The 21,665-nt window shown below is 30.6% G+C and overlaps 1 protein-coding gene across 1 annotated transcript in view; it reads left to right on the top strand.

Annotated features, from left to right (window-relative positions):
• The first annotated feature begins 3,950 nt into the window (after positions 1-3,950).
• The window catches only part of pasha (partner of drosha), a 101,729-nt gene continuing 84,014 nt past the window's right edge, over positions 3,951-21,665 (top strand). The window contains exons 1-2 of the mRNA XM_067279037.1: positions 3,951-4,132; positions 19,948-20,628. Coding sequence (XP_067135138.1) covers positions 20,106-20,628 — 523 coding nt within the window. The 5' untranslated portion in view covers positions 3,951-4,132; positions 19,948-20,105. The remainder of the gene's footprint in view (positions 4,133-19,947; positions 20,629-21,665) is intronic.

Below are 21,665 nucleotides of genomic sequence, written 5' to 3'. Positions count from 1 at the left end.
GATGACGTCATCGTTCCCTTGGTTGTTTTCCTCTATGCGTTTACTGCAATACAAATACTACAGTACCAATGAGCATTTTATTTTCTTAAAATTATTAATAAAGGCAAAGTAATCTTGTGTATTGTAGCCTTATCTTATAATATAATCGAGATAGGTTGATAATGATAATAATAACGAATAATCCCCAGGAATTTTTCGGGGGGGTGGTCCGTTCGGATATGTCGGGCCCCGTCCCTCACCACCCGGTCTGCCCCATTGTGGGCCTGGCCGAACCCATAATGGGCCTTCTAAAAGAGGCCCTCTTAGTGCCCACAGAGCGGAAAGAGTTAAAAAAAAAAATAATAATAATAATAACGAGGTTGAGGCCGAAGTTTTCAACGCGAAACGTGTACGTCGGACGTTCGGCGCCACTTTCCTGTAAGTCTAGAAGTTTGACAATGCTTTTTTTTGTAAAAAGGACTGGCGGAAATTACAATTTAATAAGGTAAAAATTGCATTACAAATATGGCGAGAAAGCAAGATACGACTAGTATTTGTAATGCAATTTTTACTTTATTGAATTTGACAATGGTGTTTGGAAAGTCGGTGGAATCATGCTCGACTTTCCAAACGCCATTGTCAAACTTCTAGGCTTACAGGGTCTTCTAGGCTTACAAGCGGCGCCGAACGTCCGACGTACACGTTTTCGCGTTGAAAACTTCGGCCTCAACCTCGCTAATAAGCGCAGAGCCCAAACGGTTAGGAGTTGAAAGTTGAAATTTGGTACACAGTTAAGGAACGTCATGAGAACGTACACTACTAAGAAGGATTTTTCGAAATTTTCACCTCAGGGGAAGGAGAGAGAGAGAGGGGGGTTAAGGATTACCCCGAAGAACTCGGCTTCTACTGTACTATTTTAGATGTCTTTATTGCATTTATGCGGAAAATCGAAAATACTTTTAACCCTTCTAAAAATTCTTAACGATATTATTTAGTGTTCCATCGTATATAAAGTTGACACGGGGCATGAGAGTATGGGAACTATCCACTCCATGTATACTCACTCCATGTTTATTGATACTTTTATCAATCCCTCCTTTTTTCGGTTATCGATTTGTCCTACATTGAGCATCTCAACGTGTGGCAACCCTAATCAATAGCGTTATTTTTATTTCAGAAAATTTGTCATATTGCGTTTTACAAAAGACTGAGAGTCTTTCTTATGTCACTACAGTTCATCAAGCCCATGTTTCATCTATTGGCCGACTTTAGATATATTAATTATATGAAAGTGGATCTGACTTATCTCAGAAGAATGGAGTTTAAGAACCCAAAAAGTTTAGTATTCTTTTTGTTTAGAACAAGTGACGTGAAAACGTTTCACCGGCGGCTTTTCTTTTGCGCCATGCTAATTTATTTACAACGAAGTATAGTATAAATTTATTCATTAGAAACGAGTTCAGCATAACTAGACTTAGCAAGAATTCTGCGATACTGAACACGGCTCCGGATATGTTGGACTTCGTCCCTTATCACCCGCCGCTCATTGTGAACCTAGACGAACACGACCTACTACCGACTAGACGACCCACAGTGGGTATTATTAAAAAAAGTCCTATTAGTATCTACGGATAAAGGTTTGGTTTGGTGGGATACGGCAACACAACACATAGGCAGTTTGCCAAGGGAATTGTCATCCGAGAGGACTTTCAATGGGAAACTGGCCCTTATTTAGATGTTAGACACGCGAAGTAAACCCGAAAAAACCCCACGTTCTCAGCCCGTTGGTGAGATGCAAACTAGCGACCAACTACGCGGATTCGCATCTCACCAACGCGTTTTTTTTTCATTCGGCCACAGGTAGCATAGGGCGGAAATAACAAAAAAAAAAAAAAAAAAAATCTTAATTTCTAGGAATTTTATTAAACATTTGCAGTGGAAAGTTCATAGTTATTTTATTTTTTCCTTTATTTAATGATCCGAAATATCGACAATAGATTGCGTATTTAAAAAGATATAGATATTATTCGGTACCTGTAATTACGATAAGATTCAAGAAAATGTGAATAAACCTCAACAATGGAAGTAAAATTATACAGTAAATGAATCTATAGTGATTGCTCAGGAATAAATCTCATCCGATCAACCCTATCTTGCATATATTTTAATATTAATTTTCATTAAAAATTAATATTTTATATTAAAGCAGATATGTTAATTGTTTCTGATGGATATTTTTTTTATTTGTACGAAGATTGGCAACACTTAACCTCTTTCTTTTGATGGCGGTAAGCATTCCGATCTAGTTAATCTGGTCATTGTTGTTGTATTTAGATTAATAGCGTATACAAATGAATATATCTATGAACATATATTATTAAGAATTATCTTAGGTGTACTGCTACAAACATAGCTTATTTTTTCTCTAATTGCTCGAATATTCCGAGTAATTTTTTTACTTTGAAAAAAGTTCATTGATATTGTATGCCACACGAACGAGTTTATTGATATTTACGCGATGCTCGATAAATTCCTTTGTTGACTGAACCATCAGAAAACAGTGTTAAGATGTGTTCGATAAAAATTATCTGTTCATTTATATGGTAATTTAATGAAATTTAAAATGTTATTTGAAGCTATTATTTAATTATGCTGAATTTTATGTATAAACTAAAAATTTCTGAAAATATTACAAATTGAAGAGTAAGATGTAAACTGTGAATGAGAGATTTGCCACTTCCCAGTGTTAAGGTAAGAGCAAAAAGTCGACGGAATTGTACCTGTACTATACGGCCATCTTTTGCAAGATATTTGCCTCCAAAGATCGGTTTTTACCGTGAACCGATACTACCGTCTCCTCTGTGCTCCGTGCGTCGGTCCGGGTTTGCCGTTGCTCGCCTAGTCCGATGCTTTGCGTGTAGTCGCGCGCTCGGTTGTAAGCCCCTTGGTGCCTGTGCGGGCGAGGTGCCACCGGACCCATCTAAAACTATATAATGTCGAGTATTCTGTAAACGGACTTGTGGGCTACTCGAAACTGGTATAATGCCCGGACAAAATAGTTAAATATAATAGTCTTAATGGAGTGACAATTCCCAATTGTAGGCTTATTTCTGGAGGGTCGTATCTCGCCGAGGGTCGCGTGTAGAGGTACGGTTCCTTTGACTTTTTTGTTCCTACGAGTACGGTCTGTGGTTCCGACAAGGTCCCAACCGTCTCGTTTGAAAAAGTAATTGTGCCGAGCATATATCTCGTCCTGGATTTTTAAAAACTTTTTTGAGAAATATTTTTACAAGTATCTGGTGGAGGACTTTTACCAGTAATTACAGTAGTTTACATATTTGTAAGCAGAGGAGAGTCGCGAAGGAAAGGTCGACTCTGCTTGCGTTAATTGTGTTCCTGCAGCCGTGAAGGATGTGCAGACGTCAAATTTTTATTTACATTTATTCTTCGGTTTGTAATATTTAAAAATATATATCTTCCTGGATTTTAAAAAAATTTTTGGTTTCTTTTGGTAAGATTCTACTTCTGAATGAGATTATTTTTGAAAATAATCAGTAATTAGATCCCTGTTTGATATATATAATGCTTAAATAGCAGAAGATAAATCAATGACTACTATATTTTGCTAAAATGTTTTGTGTTTTATTTAAAATTTTCAGAAATAATGAGAGTTGTACTTGATTAAGACAAGTCTGTTCCTAAGAAGAATAATAACTATATGAAGATATGTAAAATGTTACGTCTATAATGACAAATTAAAGACGTCGGTTTCGTACTAAATTCGACAGAAGAGATATTAAAGATAATAGGCAAAATGATAAAACTATTATCTTCTGAAGAATAGAATTATCTTAGTTACCAGGAACAATGAATGAAAGTTATACATAACTTTATAAATGAAAATATTTGAAATTTAAATTTTTCTTTACATATACTTTTTAAGTCAGAAAGGTTTAATTTTTGCTTTTTATTCTTAATTTGGTATGCTATATGTATTTTTAGTTTATGTAATTGATAATGTATATTTATTCATTTATGCATAATTTTAAATTGTTTCTTTATATAATTCTGGACATGGTTATTTATAATTTAAGTAATCTTTTGATCACTAGCCCTACCACATGAACAATTGGTTATGTAGCCTGGTTTGGGAGTAAGTATATTGCATTTATCTATAAATTTATTTTTTATACATGGATGAATTATTATTTGTTACTATTGTAAATTTTGTATGAATATTTTTATTTAAAATGTAATTTAAATCGCATTAATGTTTGTATGTGATTAGAACAACACTCAAAATAACCTTTGAATTCAGCAACTAATTTATTTCACGTGAATGTTTTCAACCTTTACTGGCTAACATCAGACATTTTAGAACAAACAATGCAAATATTCAAAACTAAAAGAATCAAAATTCGTTCTTTTATTCGATCTGCGTTCCTCGTTTTTTACCGTCTGAAGAAGAACTACAAAGTTCGAAAACGTTAACGGAAATTTTTCGTTTTGCGTCTAACACCGGTAAAAGGTTCCAGAAAGTGTTAAAAGAATCAAATTTAAGAACTTCAAAAATTTTTTTTTATATGGTTCTTACATTTGATTTTCTTAGTTTGGAATTTTGTATTATTTTTATGTATACAGGGTGCATAGGAAAGTCCGTTTAACCGGAAACTTCTTGCGAACGGAGAGAGCTACAGCTATGCAAGTGAGGTAACGGTATAGTAAAGCGACTACGCCCGATCTAATGCAAACGACAGCAGCGTCCCTAGTGGCAAAATTTGGAAGATAGGCAGTGCAAATTGAAAACAAAAACAGATAGAGCAAACTTTCCAATTAGAAAGTTTTAGAGCATCAATTAATTAGTACGAAACGACACGTGGTTCACACGGATAAGATAAATTGTTGCCTGTATACCCAAAAATGTCCGAAAGCGATGCACGCCATTTTGTGTAAATGTTTGAATGGAATAGCCATAGGTATGAAGAAATACACACAATTTATTGCATAAAATATGTACTTACATCAATACAGTTTGATGACATCACACAAAAAACAACGGAAAGGCAAACTTTCACACAGTGATAAGTTTTTGAACATACTTGACATTAACTTATCATCACAGTGTGACAGTTTGCCTTTCCATTGTTTTTTGTGTGATGTCATCAAACTGTATTGATGTAAGTACATATTTTATGCAATAAATTGTGTGTATTTCTTCATACCTATGGCTATTCCATTCAAACATTTACACAAAATGGCGTGCATCGCTTTCGGACATTTTTGGGTATACAGGCAACAATTTATCTTATCCGTGTGAACCACGTGTCGTTTCGTACTAATTAATTGATGCTCTAAAACTTTCTAATTGGAAAGTTTGCTCTATCTGTTTTTGTTTTCAATTTGCACTGCCTATCTTCCAAATTTTGCCACTAGGGACGCTGCTGTCGTTTGCATTAGATCGGGCGTAGTCGCTTTACTATACCGTTACCTCACTTGCATAGCTGTAGCTCTCTCCGTTCGCAAGAAGTTTCCGGTTAAACGGACTTTCCTATACACCCTGTATAATAACATCAACTTAAAACCTAATTTAATTGACTAAAGCCAAATGACTTGTCAAATTATCAGGTTATTTTTCAGCCACATTAATAATTAGTTATCAGTTAATTTGACTAGAGACAGGTGAGTATGCTTCCTTCTCATATTAACTTTTGAAATTAATTTATAATAATTATTAATTTAGAAATTTTATGTCAACATAGTATAACCCATATGTTTATATCTAAATTTTGAAAGTGAAGATCAGATGGAGATATGAATAACATAATTGGCAGTGTATCTGTATCAGTGTCGGTAAGCAGAAGTTGTGGATTTTAATCCCCTAGAGCAGCGTTTCTCAACCTGGGGGTCGCAAAAACAATAATGAAATCATTTTATGAGAAAAATCATTTATTATAAACTTATAAACATTTTACTTACAATAAGTACACATGTAAAGAAAAGAAATTAAGATGATGGTTGCATTTGTTTTTCATTTAAAATTTTCTCCATATGTGGATGTATGTACTGTACAGTACACGTCATACATGCATGTTCATACTCGTGCTATAAATGCAGCAACATAAAATAATAGGAATAGTTGTATTACATTTTTTATACTGTTGGTATTTTCTTAATGTATAAAATTAGTGCAATGTGATTATATAATATTTTAAAAAATTTACATTTATAATTACAGTCAAAATTCAATTAGTAATAGTAAGGCTTACTGTTATTATTCCTTTGGATGGGGGTTGCAAAATATTAATTTTATTTATATTTACTATTTGGGGGGTTGTGGAGCTAAGAAGGTCGCTGCTCTAGAGAGATTCAAATCCACAACTTACCATACAGATGGACTGCCTACCATATAGATACACTGCCTTCTGCTTACCATTTGCTGCCAATTCGTTTCTTCTAGAAATTTCTAAATTAAAAATTAATTTCTTTTAATTGTTAAAATTAATAGTAGATGGCAGCAAATCCACCTATCTCTAGTCAAATTAGTTGGTAACTAATTATTAATGTAGCCTGAAAATAGCCCAATAATTCATCAGATTGTTTGGCTTTGCATCATTTGATCTAAGATGCCTGATGATGGCCAGTAAAGCAGGCCGAAACATTCACATGGAATAAATTAGTTGCTGGATTTGAACGGATCATTATTGTGTGTTATAGTGGCTAAACTTTTTTTTAGAAAATCCGTTGAAAGTTCTTTTTGTTCCTCATCTTCAGAAACACTAATTTCTTCATCTTCATGCACCTGTTGTTCTACTAATTCTTTAAGATCGTCGTCGGAAAAACTTTCTCCAGTTGTAACTTGCAACAATTCTTCAATAGCCTGCGCATTTATATTATCCAACCCTGTTTCATTAGCTAGCTTGACAATTTTGTCAGCATCAACAATGGATTCTCTTGTGTCAACATCCTCGCTTAGCTCCGGCCATACATTCTTCCATACTTCTTTCAAACATTTCTCGGTCAGCTCATTCCAGGAAAGATTGATGTCTACAGCATCCATGATATTCTAGTTTTTCCAAAAATCTCTAATGGATTGTTTATCTGCTCCATCTGTTTCATCAGTCGGTTGTCGGAATGTCCGCCGTAGATAATAAGCTTTAAAATTTGATATTATGCCTTGATCCCAACACTGCGTGCGATCTCAGGGAATTTCAATACTACCGCATAATACCGAAACAGCGTTAAGCGGGGTCTTACTGTATTTAAACATTATCTTTCATAAAGTAATTGATTGAAATTAATATTCTGTTATCAAATAAAGTAAATCATAGGGAAACCTCAGTTGTTGCAGTTATTGGTTCTATACTAAAGTGACCAGATATGTTAGGTTGAAATGCGGGACGCTTCTGTGTTGCGGGAGCTAAAAATGGGGTGGACCTCCAACATACATATATATGATAATAAAAACAAATTCATTAATAAATAATTTAGTAGAAAAATATATAAATGCATAAATAAACTTAAAAATAACTCTTTATAGAAAAAAAGTGTTTTTTCCACGACCTGATGGCGCTGTTTGTATATTCGACATGGTATGCCTAGAATGGCCACTAGGGGCGCCCCTATGTATTATTTAAATTAATAATAAATTCAGTATATTATTATTGCAATAGGAATTTATTATTTAATTATTGATACAAATTTATTGTTTATACCACGGAATGACACCGTTGCTGCTAGAACGCCCACTAGGGGACTCCCGGGCTACTAGTAGTAAAAGAAAACGACAACTTTGTGCTCTTGACAACTTGCAAACATGTTGAAAATGTTACACGATCAAATGCAGGACACTTTCCGGGACGGTGTTCAATGCGGGACTAACAACCCAAATCCGGGAAGTCTGGTCACCTTATTCTATATTAAAATCTCAATTACTGCTTCAAAAATTTGAATTATTGTAATAGATTTTTGTGCCAAAAAAAATGTTCATTCAGTATTTTTTAGCTCAAAATATGAAATGTTGGGTAATTGGTTTTTAATGATTTCTTAGTGCAAAACATTTTACATTCAATCCAATTTTTTTTTCACTTAGACCCAAAATTATTTTTTGGAATCATTCCAAGATAATGAAGGGTTACAACAATGCTTGTTTGCATTTGCATTGAGATTTATCAGTTAAGTAGTTAAGGATGATGAAATTAAAACAGCAATGAAGGAATTCACATTAAAAGAACTAGATGAAAGATTTTGTGACTGAATTTGTTAAGCATAAAATAATGGATAGTGATCCTATGTTGAACATTCAATAAAAATGTGCCGAGAAATAGAAAATGTCATTTACTGTTATAGTCATGTAACAAGAGGAGAGAGAAATTTTTGAATCAAAATGTTTCACATTATTTTTTCAAAAAAATAACTTTTATGTTTTGTTTAATGATAAACTTTTAAAACTAATAACTGCATTTAATTTGTTACCTTCTTCCTTTAAAGTATGTAAATAAATAAATATCTAGTGTAGTATTTAAAATTAAGAGTTTAATTTTGGAAAATTCGTGACAATACTCTGCTGTTTCTTTCATGTTATTCTTCTTGATTATTGCAGTGTTTTTCCTGGCAAAATTAATCAAAGTAACTGGGGTTTCTCTGTATATATAATGAAAAACATATTGGAGACTAAAAGAACTAATTCATTTCAAAAATGATATTTATTAAACATAATTTATCAAGTGAATCAGTTTTTTAATATGTGATTGTATTCAATATACAATTTAATATTGAATTATTTTACACTTTTTAGGTATTTGTATAAGCTTTTTATTACATGTAGTTTGTTTGTATGCAATAAAAATATAATCCCACAATATATAGCACAACAAAATTTAGCTTAGGAAACAACAACAGAGATCCAGAATTTACTAGAGTAAAGAATAATCAGTTAAAATTCTGTTTATGCTAATGTATAAACTCATATACAGATTGACTTAACAGAAATAGTGTTGTTAATAGTGAAAGACATGCATTTTGCATTCCATATACATAGGATATATTTATATATATATATATGTTACAATCAAAACCAGTTTTTAGTTAGGATGCATTTTAACTAGTTGAAACTAGTTGATACTGGATGTCTTTGTTAAAACCCATTTTGTTTGACTAGTAGTAAATTCTAGTTTTAACTAGACAAAATGGGTTTTAACAAAGACATCCAGTATCAACTAGTTTCAACTAGTTAAAACGCATCCTAACTAAAAACTGGTTTTGACTGCAACATATAGTGATTCGGAGTAAGATGGTAAGTGGGAGAAGATGCCTGCTTTTTGATATTTTCAAACAGTGACGTCAGATATTGTCATGCGTTTGCATGATGAATCGTTGGGCCAATATTGAGTGCGGAAAGCCGTAGTTGGCTACCGTTACCTCATTTTCGACATCCGAGAAGAATAAAAGCAAGATAAGAATGAAGTTTTTGTTGCAAAATGTTTCTAGAATCATTTTAAAACTAAAAGTTAAAATAGAATTTATTAAAAATTGCATAAAACAATTAATGTGTGATGTAGTTAAGGTTTTAAAGTTTCCATTGTGAGCTACCGCCGATCCCCATCGGACATGCTAGAACACGTGACTCCACTAGGCATCTTACCCCGACAAATGGGAAAGATGCCACATTTTTCTTGGGGTAACATGCCTATTTTTTGTTAATTGAATTCCAATATGCCTATTTTTAATAAATTTTTGTTTTCTCGTTTTATTGCAGGATACGCATAGAAATTATATAAGGACTTCTCAAAAAGGTTTTTGGACTGAAAAAAGCTTTCAGCTAGCTATAGAGCGCGTTAGAACGGGCGGAAACTTAACAATACTTATACTGCGCTGTTATACTTACTACGAAGTACTTTGTACTACATATGCAATAAATTAAATTTGGTTAAGATATTCGAAAATTAATTTTATGCAATTATATTTGTTATCTTACCCTAATGGCATTTGGCATCTCACCCGGATACTTGGAGTGAGATGCCTAAAATGCCAGACAGTAAAAAAGTCGTCATTGCAAGCACTATATACAATTATTTTTCATATACTCCAAAGTTTTATTTGAAAAACATGCTCAAGAATATGATATTTTCGTTAGAGGCCTCCAAAACCCAAATTATCGCTATAATTTCCTTCATAAGCAAAATGTTAGGCATCTTCCCCCGAATCACTATACATAACTTTATTTATTTCCCCCAAACATATTTATATAGCTAAAATTAGTTTTAACTAATGTTAAAAGTTAAAATTAGTTTTATCTAAAATCAACACATGTACAGCAGTAAATTAACTAGACAAAACGTGTTTTGTCTAGTTAAAACTAGAATTTACTGCTAGTCAAAAATGAATTTGAGTTAAAACTAGACAAAACGGGTTTTAACAAAGACATCCAGTATAAACTAGTTTCAACTAGTTTAAACGCGTTCTAACTAGAAACGGGTTTTGACTGTAACATATATATATATTCTACAGATATTATTGACAAGAACACCCAAAATATTAAATCATAAACTGTGATTCAATGAATAAAAATTTGGAGGTTGAGACTCAACCATCTTTATTCAGATAACAATGTTAGATATTTTTATAATAAATAGTGTTAAAAAAAGATTTAAAAAAGATAAATATTGTTGGATTTAATGACTATACAATATTATACTGGTATAAAATTATTAAAACAACAGTAAATGAAGGTAAACAAGATCTATGCTAATCTTTGAAAAATTCATGTGACATGTTCATAAAGCACTCACAAGTTTTGTTCATAATATAAATGAAGATATTTTAGAATAATGATTGTTCGAGACAGGGCTGTGGAGTTGAAGTCAGGAACAATGCGTTGACTCTGACTCCGGCATTTTAAATTTAATTTAGTTTTTTTTATTTATTTAAATGAAAGATAATTTACTTTTTTAAAAAACTTTTTAAAATGTTTTTGTATTTTGTTATAATTTATTTATTTTAAATACAAAATGCAACAATTTAATTTATTAAATATGTATCAATAGTTTTCTTTGTAGTATTTGTGTTTAGTAGTTAAATTATTTTGACCCAATTGAATTTGAATATTTTTGATTAATTCCTTTATTATTACTGGTCTAAATAAGTACTCTATATTTTTTGTATGAGCCAGACTAATTGATCAAAGTATATATTTTCCTTTTCTGAACAAGGGGCTGAAGTAGCTAGATTGCATACTTTTTAGTTGGACTAACTTTTCTGGAAAGGTGAAATTGAAGTGCAAAATCTGTAGAATAAAGATATGTAGATGTAGAATTTTATCACCCCCCTTTTCCTCTTATTAACTATTTGTTAAAAATTAATTTTTTTATACAAATAAATATTAATGTAAGTTAAATATTAAAAATAGTAACCATAAAAGTATTTGGGTGAATGCCCAGTGCTCCTTCTAGAGTTCAGAGTAGGGTAACCCCATAAGAGTACCTCTGCCCCCCTCATAAAATGACTTGGTATTTAATTTTGCCGGAGTCGGAGTCTGCCTACTAAAATTATCAGGAGTCTGAGTCGAGTGTTTTTTTACCGACTCTGCAGCCCTGGTTTAAAGTTTTTTGATGATTCTTACATTTTTAATCTTGAATTCTTCTGTACTTGATAAATATAAGTCTAAATTCAAAATTTTGTCTTGGAGATATTAATGACAAAATTAAAATTATATTCATGTTTTTCTAGAAGTTGTAATCATCCAAACCATTAAAAATATTTGTTTGCTTATGATGATCTCTGTTTTAATGGATATGAATAATTCTTAACATTAGGCTACATAAAAATTATTATTGGGAAATAATTTAATGAAACTGTGAGCTTATATTTATGTATATATTTATTTATTTATTTATTTCACAAATAATTAAATTTATACACTTTTTCTGGCATTTAAAAGATAACTTTTATATTCAAAAAATAAAACAAATTTTATAAATCAAATTTTACTGATACAAAGTTATTTTTGAAAAATACTTGTATAAATCTTCATTTATATATTCAAAACATTATTAGAACATTAATTAATGTATGTATATTTAGTAATCAAACAGACAGGTTTATTTTTATTTAGCAACTTATTGCTATGAGTAACTTTTTATTTAATTAAATTTAAATTATGAATAAAATATAAACAAATGTAAAAGAAGTAACTATTTTGTGGAAACTAGAATTGGTATGTTTTATTTGTAAATTTAACATTTAAAAATTTTTAAAAATATATATTAGCAAGAGTGCTTCAGATTATAAAGTAGATTTATGCAATGAATATATATATACATACATACATACTTTTGAATGTTTAAAATCACATAATAAGGCTCTAACACATTCTGACAACTTTCATTCTTGAATATAAATTTATCCCCTAAAATATGTCCATAATAATAATGAATTTGCAATGTATTTTATAAATATATTAGAAAAATAGAATAGAATTTAAATATAGAATAAATCAGACATCAAATACTACCATATTCTCTTCAAGGTCATAGTTCTGTTAGAAATTTAATTTGCTGCAATTTGTTTTATAAAGGTTCTTCAAAGATAAATATGTAATTACAAAAACAAAATATAATTCTGTTATTTTATACTTTCCTTTATGTAATAAATTAAACAGTTGTTATAAAGTTATAAAGACATATATACTGGTATAAGATAAGATGTACATTTACTTTCACATACAGGCATAGCTTGGTTAACGTTACCTCTGGTAATGAAGTTTTCAATTTCCAGCCCAATTTAATGTAAAAATATTAAAATTTTAAGATCAATGCCAGGAAGTCATACAATAGCCTACAAAAATCCCAAAAATCTTTTACGCGTGACAGATGGTTGACTTATACCTCTAATTATTTCCTATTATTTAATAAATATTTATTATTTTTTGTGTTAATCAACGAAGTTCTTTATACATGTATAAGACACACCTTCACTTGTTTCTTGTTTTTACATGCCACACACTCATAGGGTACCTTTACACACAACATCTATTTTTCTTGTGTAATAGCATGGACCAGTCTATTCATCACTTTCAGAACTGATGTAACTAAGGTTACAAGCCTATTTTTCAACATTGAATTAGGTTCATTGCCAAATTAAGTTCTGTGATAGTTCATGAATAACCAATGTAACGTATCTTGTTATATCCTTCATTCCTTAATTCATTCTTCCAACTATGGCGAGTTCCATTAGGATTAGGATGGCGTATGGAGATGGTGTGCAGAAGTATTTCCTTGGTTGTTATTTCTGCGTTAAAGTCTAAGGAGTTCTATCAGACTCCTAACAGATTCCTAAATGTGCATTTTTCTTTTTACATTATGTTTTAATTTTTATTGTGTAGAACTGTACTCATTTCCATATTCTTGCATGGTAGATATGCTATCTCATGACCAAATATTATTAGGTTAAATACATGGTATAGGTTCAAAACTAATGTTTCTTTTCTTAATTTAAAATTCTTATAATTTATGAAAAAAATTTTGCAAACTTATGTTTTTATATAATTTTTATAAAAATCTCTAAAAACTTCAAAAACTTTAAAGGTCCCTCAAAGACCCCCAAAAAAATTTTTTTACAATATTTCAAGCCAATTGTCATTTATTTTTATACTTAAATTTCTATTTATGCATTTTTTGTTTTTAAGAATTTATACTTTCTTTAAATTTATGATTATATATTTCTTTTTCTCTATGAAGGATTTTTACATTATTTTTGTCAATGTTGCAATCACTTAACGTACAATGGTCGTGGAAAGCCAAGTTTATTTGGTGATATTTAAGGTCTGCGATATGTTCTTTTAATTGAACTTTCATTTTTCTTTTTGTTTCTCCTATATAATATTTTTTATTATTACAAGTACAGGGAATTTGATATACAATGTTTTTCATTTTAGATGCTATTTGCTTACCTGTTAAGGGACTTTGATGTTTTAACTTAGTGGATATTTTTTCATACTTCGGTGCAAGCTTAAAGTTTATTTTGTTTATTTCTTGATTCATTTCTTTGTACAAACCCTTAATGTTGGAAAGGTGGTACACTTTACATTAGTTTTATGTTTATCTTTTTCTTGAATCTTTGGGTTATTTATTTTACTTTCCCATGCATTTAATAATCGTTGCAGTTATCCTAAAAGGAATTTTTGTTTTAACTCTGCCAGTTCTTTGTGTATATACATCTCTTGGCTTGTTCTATTTTTTATTTTGCAATATTCCATTTTAAATATATTTTCTTTTATGTGTAATGGTATATTAGAATGGTATTTTATTGTCATTTTTACTGAGCCAGGCTTTCTAAAAGTTCTAAATTCTAGGCCATTTTTCATTCTTTTTATTATAATATCAAAATAACTTAATTCCTGATCAGTTTTATTTTCTTCTATTTTAAATTTAAATTTTAATGCTTCATTTATACTATTTACATGGTTATTAATTTCTTCTAATGTAATTTCTGTTTCGTTATATATTATCAGAATATCATTGACGTATCTTTTATAAAACCGTATCCCTCGTATTTTGTTAATTCTTTCATCTATGTCGATCGTTATTAACTCTGCTAATTTTGGTCCTATTACCGATCCCATACTTATTCCTTTGTTCTGTGTAGGTAAATTCTATTAGATCCATAATTTCATCTTTTACTGTAAGTTGTTGTAATTTGTTTTCTATTATTCGCCATGTTATTGATGGGTACATGTCCACTATATCCAATCTAGCTATCTTGAATGTTTCTTCAATACTAATTTTGTTTAGTTCTCCTGTGAGTTTGTCTGTATTTTTAATTGAGAATTGCAAATTTTGATATTGCTTGAGCTGTTGTTTCAAAAACTTTTCTAGGTTATATAATGTGGAGTATTTAAAGTCCACTATTGGTCTAACCTTTTTTTTCCTGTTTTGTGGGTTTTAAGTTGTATATTCAACTTTGGTGTTCTTTCAATTTCCTCATTCAAGATAAACCATTTTTCAGTTTTATTGATTCCATTCATTTGTTGCAGTTTTTTACGTTCTAAATATATAACTTCTATGGGATTAATAGGTAGTTTACGAAATTTTTCTGGAATCTCGACTTGTGTTTTATTTAAGATAAGGGTCTTTTTCCAATCAATTATTTCTTCTATAGTCGATTATTGAAATTTCCTAACTAATTTTTTGTGCTTATTTATTTCATATCTCTTAGTTTGCTCTATTTGATCATTTGTAGTTTATGAACATCTTAGTTCTTTCTTTACACAAAGTTTTTGTAAACTTCTCTTTAATCAGTGAATTTCAATGTATTTATATTGTATTGCTGCTCTTAAAATACAAAGAGTTGTAAGGAAGACATATACTTTGATTGCAAAAGCAAAATATTTTAAATTTCTTTAAAATAATATAGAATGTTTTGTATCTTTAGAGCTTTTAATTTATTTTTGAATAAAGATTTAAATTTAATATGTGCAACCTGTTTAAAGTCATTACTGAATATTTTAGTTATATCAAATGTTTATATTATTTTTTAAAAACAGATTTTTTGAAAAAATACCACAAGGATCATCTAAGGTTAAATGAGACTTTTGGGCCTATAATTTCAAAAAGTAACTGTAGCACAATAAAATCCAAAGAGGGAGTAGCATTATCCATCCCAAGATTTCTGTAGCAAGCATGACATATTTTGCACATGCATAGCAGTTTTAGCAATTGTGGCAGAAGGTAATGTGTCTGCAACAGTGGAACAGCAGTGCAAATTTCTCACAAAGGAAAAGGTTAAACCTGCTGAAATTTTGAGAAGATTGAGTGCACAGTATGGGGAACAAATGCTATCACAGGTAAGAGTACGTGTGAAGGATGAGAGCTGGTGACAAATGAAATATGTGGACATGTTCGTTCGACTGCAGTAATGCCAGTGAATATCGCATGAGTTGAGCAAGTTGTTCTGGAGAACCGACAAGTAACCACGAGACACATTGCAGGCTAAGTGTCGGTAGTGTTGAGAAAATCATCCATGAACACTTACTGTTCTGCAAAATGTGTGCCAGATGGGTTCCCCAACAGCTGACATGTGATCAGAATTGGGTATGCAAGGAGATGTGAGCAGCTTCTGAATCAATTTTGCGTCGAAGGTGATTAGCTCCCAACGATTATCATTTGTTTGGGCCCTTAAAGAGCACCTGGGAGGAATGAAATTCCAGACAGAGGATGAACGGCAGCAAGTTGTCTTGTGCTGGCTACAATGTCAGCCCACTTTCTACGAGAAAGATATCTGTGAGAAAGGTATTGGAGACCTACCCTGCCACTGGGAACAGTGTCTGCATACAGATGAAGAGTATTTCGAAAAATTGGCGTAGTTTATACATGTTTTGGCCATTCCTTTTGGTCTGTAGAAATAAAAGTCTTGTTTAACCTTGAACAACCCTTGTACTTGCACTTATAGGAAGTATTTCTTCTATATAAAATTTTAGAACTTTTAACATTTATATAAGTTACTTTTTTAATTAATCTTTTACTAAAAGATCTGTATTATATACAGAAATAATTATTAGTTTGATCAGTACCAGTTTTTAATAAGTTGAATTTATCCAGATTAAAATAAAATCCAACTTTTGACAAATCTTAAATACTTTTGTCTAATTTATAATGTAAAGAAATAATAATTACATGTTATAACCATTTATACATGTTATTATATATATTACATATGTTGACATTATATGTTATGAAACTTTAGCACAGTTTTTTTTTATTAAAATGCATTTCATAAAACAAATTGATGAGATAGTAGTCAAGTTTATTCTACAGATAAAAAAACTATCATTAAATATGGTGTTTCAAAATTCTAAATTATTTAAAGAAATATGTTTATTTTAGTACATGTATGGTTTGATAATTTTTATAAAGTACAGTGGATTCTCTCTATAGTGCTGCTTGCTATACCGCGCACTCGGTTATAGCGCGGGCAATGTTTGCGATGCGATAAGCCCAAACACGTATATACAGGTTAGTGCGGCGTTAGTGAGTAGCGCATTTTATTGTTACTGCGTATTGAGTAGTTGTGTATGTATTGAGTTCCTGCATGTATTTTGAATAGTGTTTAATTATTGTATGCATGATGAGTAAAAGAAAAGACAAGCTACAGTATGTACAGTAACAATTATACAGTACAGTACATACTTATTAAGATGTATAACTATGTTATGTGAATTTTAATAAAACACTTAATAAATAAATTGGGTTTTTTATTAAAATACGTAATATGTATGTAGTTGATGGGAGGTTTCAGTATATAGTTCAAATCGTTCTGAGTAAATAAATTTACTCAGAACGATCAGTCGCCACCGCACTGTTCACTATAACGTGGGTGTTGTTTCCCGCCCAACATGCGCGTTATATCGGGGGTCCACTGTAATATGAAATTATTCAGTTCATAAAGATTTCAAGCTCTTTTGAAATCTTTTTAGAAAATGTTTTTCCTTTAAGAACATCATTTTGAATTGATTTACACTTAAATAGCTTTTCAATAAATATGCTACAAAATTATTGCACAGAAATATTATTAATACAGTAGAGCATCGATTATCCAACTCAATTGGGGACTGGGGTTGGTTGGATAACTGAAAAAACGGATAACCGAAAAGTATGAAAAAATACATTTAGTATAGTATATTAGTATAGCCCATGTATTATATAGTATATCTCTATTCATTAGTATATCGCTATTAACCTACTTTGCGTTGAATTTTCATCAATGTTAAGCCTAACAAAATTTTTTTTAAAAATAATAATTGTCGCTATTGTATCGTTAAAAATAATTTCTTTATTTTGCACAAAATAAATACAAAAATAAAGTAAAAAATAGAAAATTAAGCCTGGTTTAAATACTGGCCTCCTTTTCATAGTTGAGCCATGTTGCCAGCTAAAACACACAAAAATTTAAAAATAATATTGAAGTAGCCAAGACATAGCCAAATATTGTAGCGCCACATCACTAGGGGACATTTGAATTTGCTGACTAGAATGCGGTCGGTTAACCGATGTGACGGTTGATTGGGGGATCGGATAATTGATGCTCAACTGTAATAGCAATTTTTAAAAATATTAACCTGTTAAAAGTTTAAATTTTCTCAAAAGCAGAGAATATATATGCTACTTACTTAAAACAAGAAGATATATGCCACATAATATCATATAACCTTGGATACAGCTTGTATATTATTCCATTTATGAAAATAAATGGAAATGGAAAATTTTTTACGAATGGCAGTGGCATTTGACAGTTATAATGAACTTAAAAATTATACCAAGTTGTCCTGAGATCATTTGTGTGTTTTTTATTAGCTAATCTTTAAAATTCATATTTGTAAACAAGAATTGCTCATTACTGTTGCTTCATATTGTATACAGGGTGTAGACAAAAACATTACAATATTTGCTTCTGCTAAATATAAGCTAAATATGAGTGCACAAGAGTATATGTAACTGATAGTGGACTGTTTGGTAGTGGCACAGTTTAAATCTCAAAGTGATAGTGCATCTAAAAATTAGTACAAAACAATTTTTATTTGGTTAAAATGCTCTAAGAGGAAGTAGTCACTGTCAAAAAATAAGTGGGAAAATTTGTGTGAAGCTTCTTTGCCCCAAAAAAAGGGAAGGGAAAGGTATTAATTTGGGAGTGGCATGTATTATTTTGTTGTTTTAAGTGTCTTTTATATGTTGTAGTTATAACAGTTGGCCAGCTTGTGTATTATTTTACTGTGTTAATTGTGTTTCACATTGTTCTAAACATGGTTCCAACACTTAATTGAATACTTAATGGATAAAGTATTATTGCCAAAATTTCTGTGTATGATTTGGAATTGTAAATATGTCAATTTTGCAGAAAATCTGTTAAAAAGCTTAGGAGGGATTGCAAGTCCAAAATTCATACATCAAAAATAAATTGATATATTGAAGCTAGTCTTGAGTCTGATGATATGTGATAAAGTCTAGAAGTAAAGAGGCCATTATAGAGCTCACTTATACATTTTAAACTAGACAAGAAACATATTATTGTACTGGTATATTAAGTTAAGAAGTGGCAAATTGGAGTCAACTGCATTTTATAATTATGAATTTTATTGGAAGTTATTCCAATGTATCACTTTAAAATAAATTGTTTAATTTCTTTCCTACATTGAGAATAATAATTTTTATTTATTAAATATCCTTACAAATTACATCATTTTATTATTGATACATTGAAAAAGCAAATAAACTTGAAGTAAACTTATATAAATTATGTGATGGCAAACTTTTTTCAATAAAAAATCATTTTTGTGGGTTATATGATGATAAGCTTTTTTGTCAATGAAAAATTGTATCTGCAGATTACTGTAAATGCTTCTAGTAGATTATGGAATTATGGTATTGATAATGTTTTTGGCCGTTTTTAGCTTAGAACACACATTTAATGTATGTAATAAAAAATATTGATAACGTTATTGTGTAGTGGTATTTTTGTATTAATCTATTAAAAATGGTGGTGACAGGATTTGTCAATTTTGCTAATTTTATTTCATATGTTTTCAATATTATTCAAAATTATGTAAAATTTTTAAACTTTGCTTCTACTGTTGTTATTACAGTTAAATGAGTATACTGACTTTTATAAAATTATTATTCTTGTTTTTATTTGTTTGTATTGTTATTCTTGTTTTTATTTGTTTGTGTTGTTATTCCTGTTATTTTAATACAGGAATATAATAATAATATAAATAGTAATATAGCAGAAGAAAATATTATTGTAGAGTAATAACAGTAAGTCATATATATCTGATTTGTGCAATTTTGTTTGATAAAATTATACACTTCAAAAAAAAATTATAAATATTTTTAATAACTCATTTTTGAACATTATTAAACGTTAATTTTACGTTAAATAGAAATGTAATTGTTTTAATCTGAATAATTTCTTTTATTTCAGGTAGTCTTCCTACTCGATGATATTTCATGCATTGCAGATGACCTTTTGAGGAAAGAGTATTAAGAAAATATAAGCTCTTTCTTTATCAGAGCATCAGGCAGTGCGTTATATCTTCCTTTCCTGTTTTAGGTAAATTAATTTCTTTAGAAGGAACAAGAATGGCCGAAACAAACTCCTGTGATATTCAGAATTCATTATCTGACGAAGGTTTAGATCATGACATAAACCTACCCCTACCCATGCATTCGTCCAATCAGTTGGATGCAGAATGGTTGGACTTTGGACATGGTGGAGGTGGGATAGATACTAGTCAGCCTGCTAGCAGTGATAGTACAGCATCTTTTGTAAAAAGAATATCATCTGATGAGGGAGAAACTGAACCACCATCTAAAAAATTACACTGTGATAAATTCTATGATAGGGATAATACAATGAACTGTGATACAAATGGGCTTGAAAGTGATACTTCAAAAAAAATGGTAGAGTTTGATATTTTAGATGAAGTAGAAGGAGGTGGAATGGATGAAAATGATAATAGTAATACAGACACAGATAGTGACATTCCAGAAGAAGAAATAGAAGCAATGCTAGAAGAAGGTCTTAAAAACAGAAGATCTGATGATAACTCTAATATTGATGAAGATTTAGCTCATGAAGAAAGACAGAAAGTTGTATTGAAAGGTATGATTTTTTATTTATTATTATTCTGATTACAAATATTATTATAATAATAATAGCAACATTTACAGTTTATCTTTAAAATATAAATATTATTAATTAATACAGAAATTAACATACTGTAGTATCGTTGTATTGCTCATTCAGATATATTGTGGTTTTTTTCATTTTCCAAATATAAAAGCACTTTAGACAATAATTTTAAAAAAATCATCATCTATTGAATTTGCACTGGTATATATCCAATACTACTGGTATGTATCCAATGAGCAATATATCAGATCTGATGTGTTGCTCAATGTATGATATAATGAAGGGCTACTGTATTTCATTGGTTTTTTTCTGGGACAAAATATCAATTGTATTTGTATAATCTAAATTAGTTCTAATTCATTTTACTATGGTGTTCAAATTACACATAATTAAATTTCTAATCATGTCAAAACCATTCTTGTAATATTTGAAAAAAGATGTAATATCATATTTCATGTTGAAGGTTTAACTGTTTTTTAGTGTTGCAACGAATAGTATATTCAGCCAAACTATTTGGCTTGATTAACACACGTACGAAAATTGGCGCACAAACGCATTATGGCAAGGACCCTGCTCTCTATTGGCCCGCTGTCACTACGCTTCGCCAATTGTGTTAATTCTTGATAGTTGTAGCATACAGACAGGAGTGTCATGGCAGTATGTGATAAATGATGATATCAAATGTGGATAACAATGACATGACCTACATGTGTAAATAACGGAAAAAGAACAGAGAAGGACCGCAAAGTGAAAATAAATATGAAATTGAGTTGATAACTTAATCGAACAAGTCGAGGCAGCTTATTGGCACAAAATTTGTGGCCGTCAATGCCAAATAATTGTTCTCGTAGACTTTGGAAAGCTAAATGCTTGTAATGAAAGTCACTTAGCGTGCATGGGCAAAAGCCTGGGGCTGTTCAGGCTACTAAGCTGTCTCGAATCTGTGAAATCATAACTGTGACTTATACCGATGTCCTATCTGTCTCTTTTCTCCATTATCACCAGGC

The sequence above is a fragment of the Centruroides vittatus genome, unplaced genomic scaffold (assembly GCF_030686945.1).
Source record: "Centruroides vittatus isolate TY-2023 unplaced genomic scaffold, ASM3068694v2 contig_854, whole genome shotgun sequence".
In the NCBI taxonomy this organism is placed as follows: Eukaryota; Metazoa; Arthropoda; class Arachnida; order Scorpiones; family Buthidae; genus Centruroides; species Centruroides vittatus.
The sequence above is the reverse complement of the archived record's forward strand: the minus strand, read 5'-3'. Positions and strand labels throughout refer to the sequence as shown.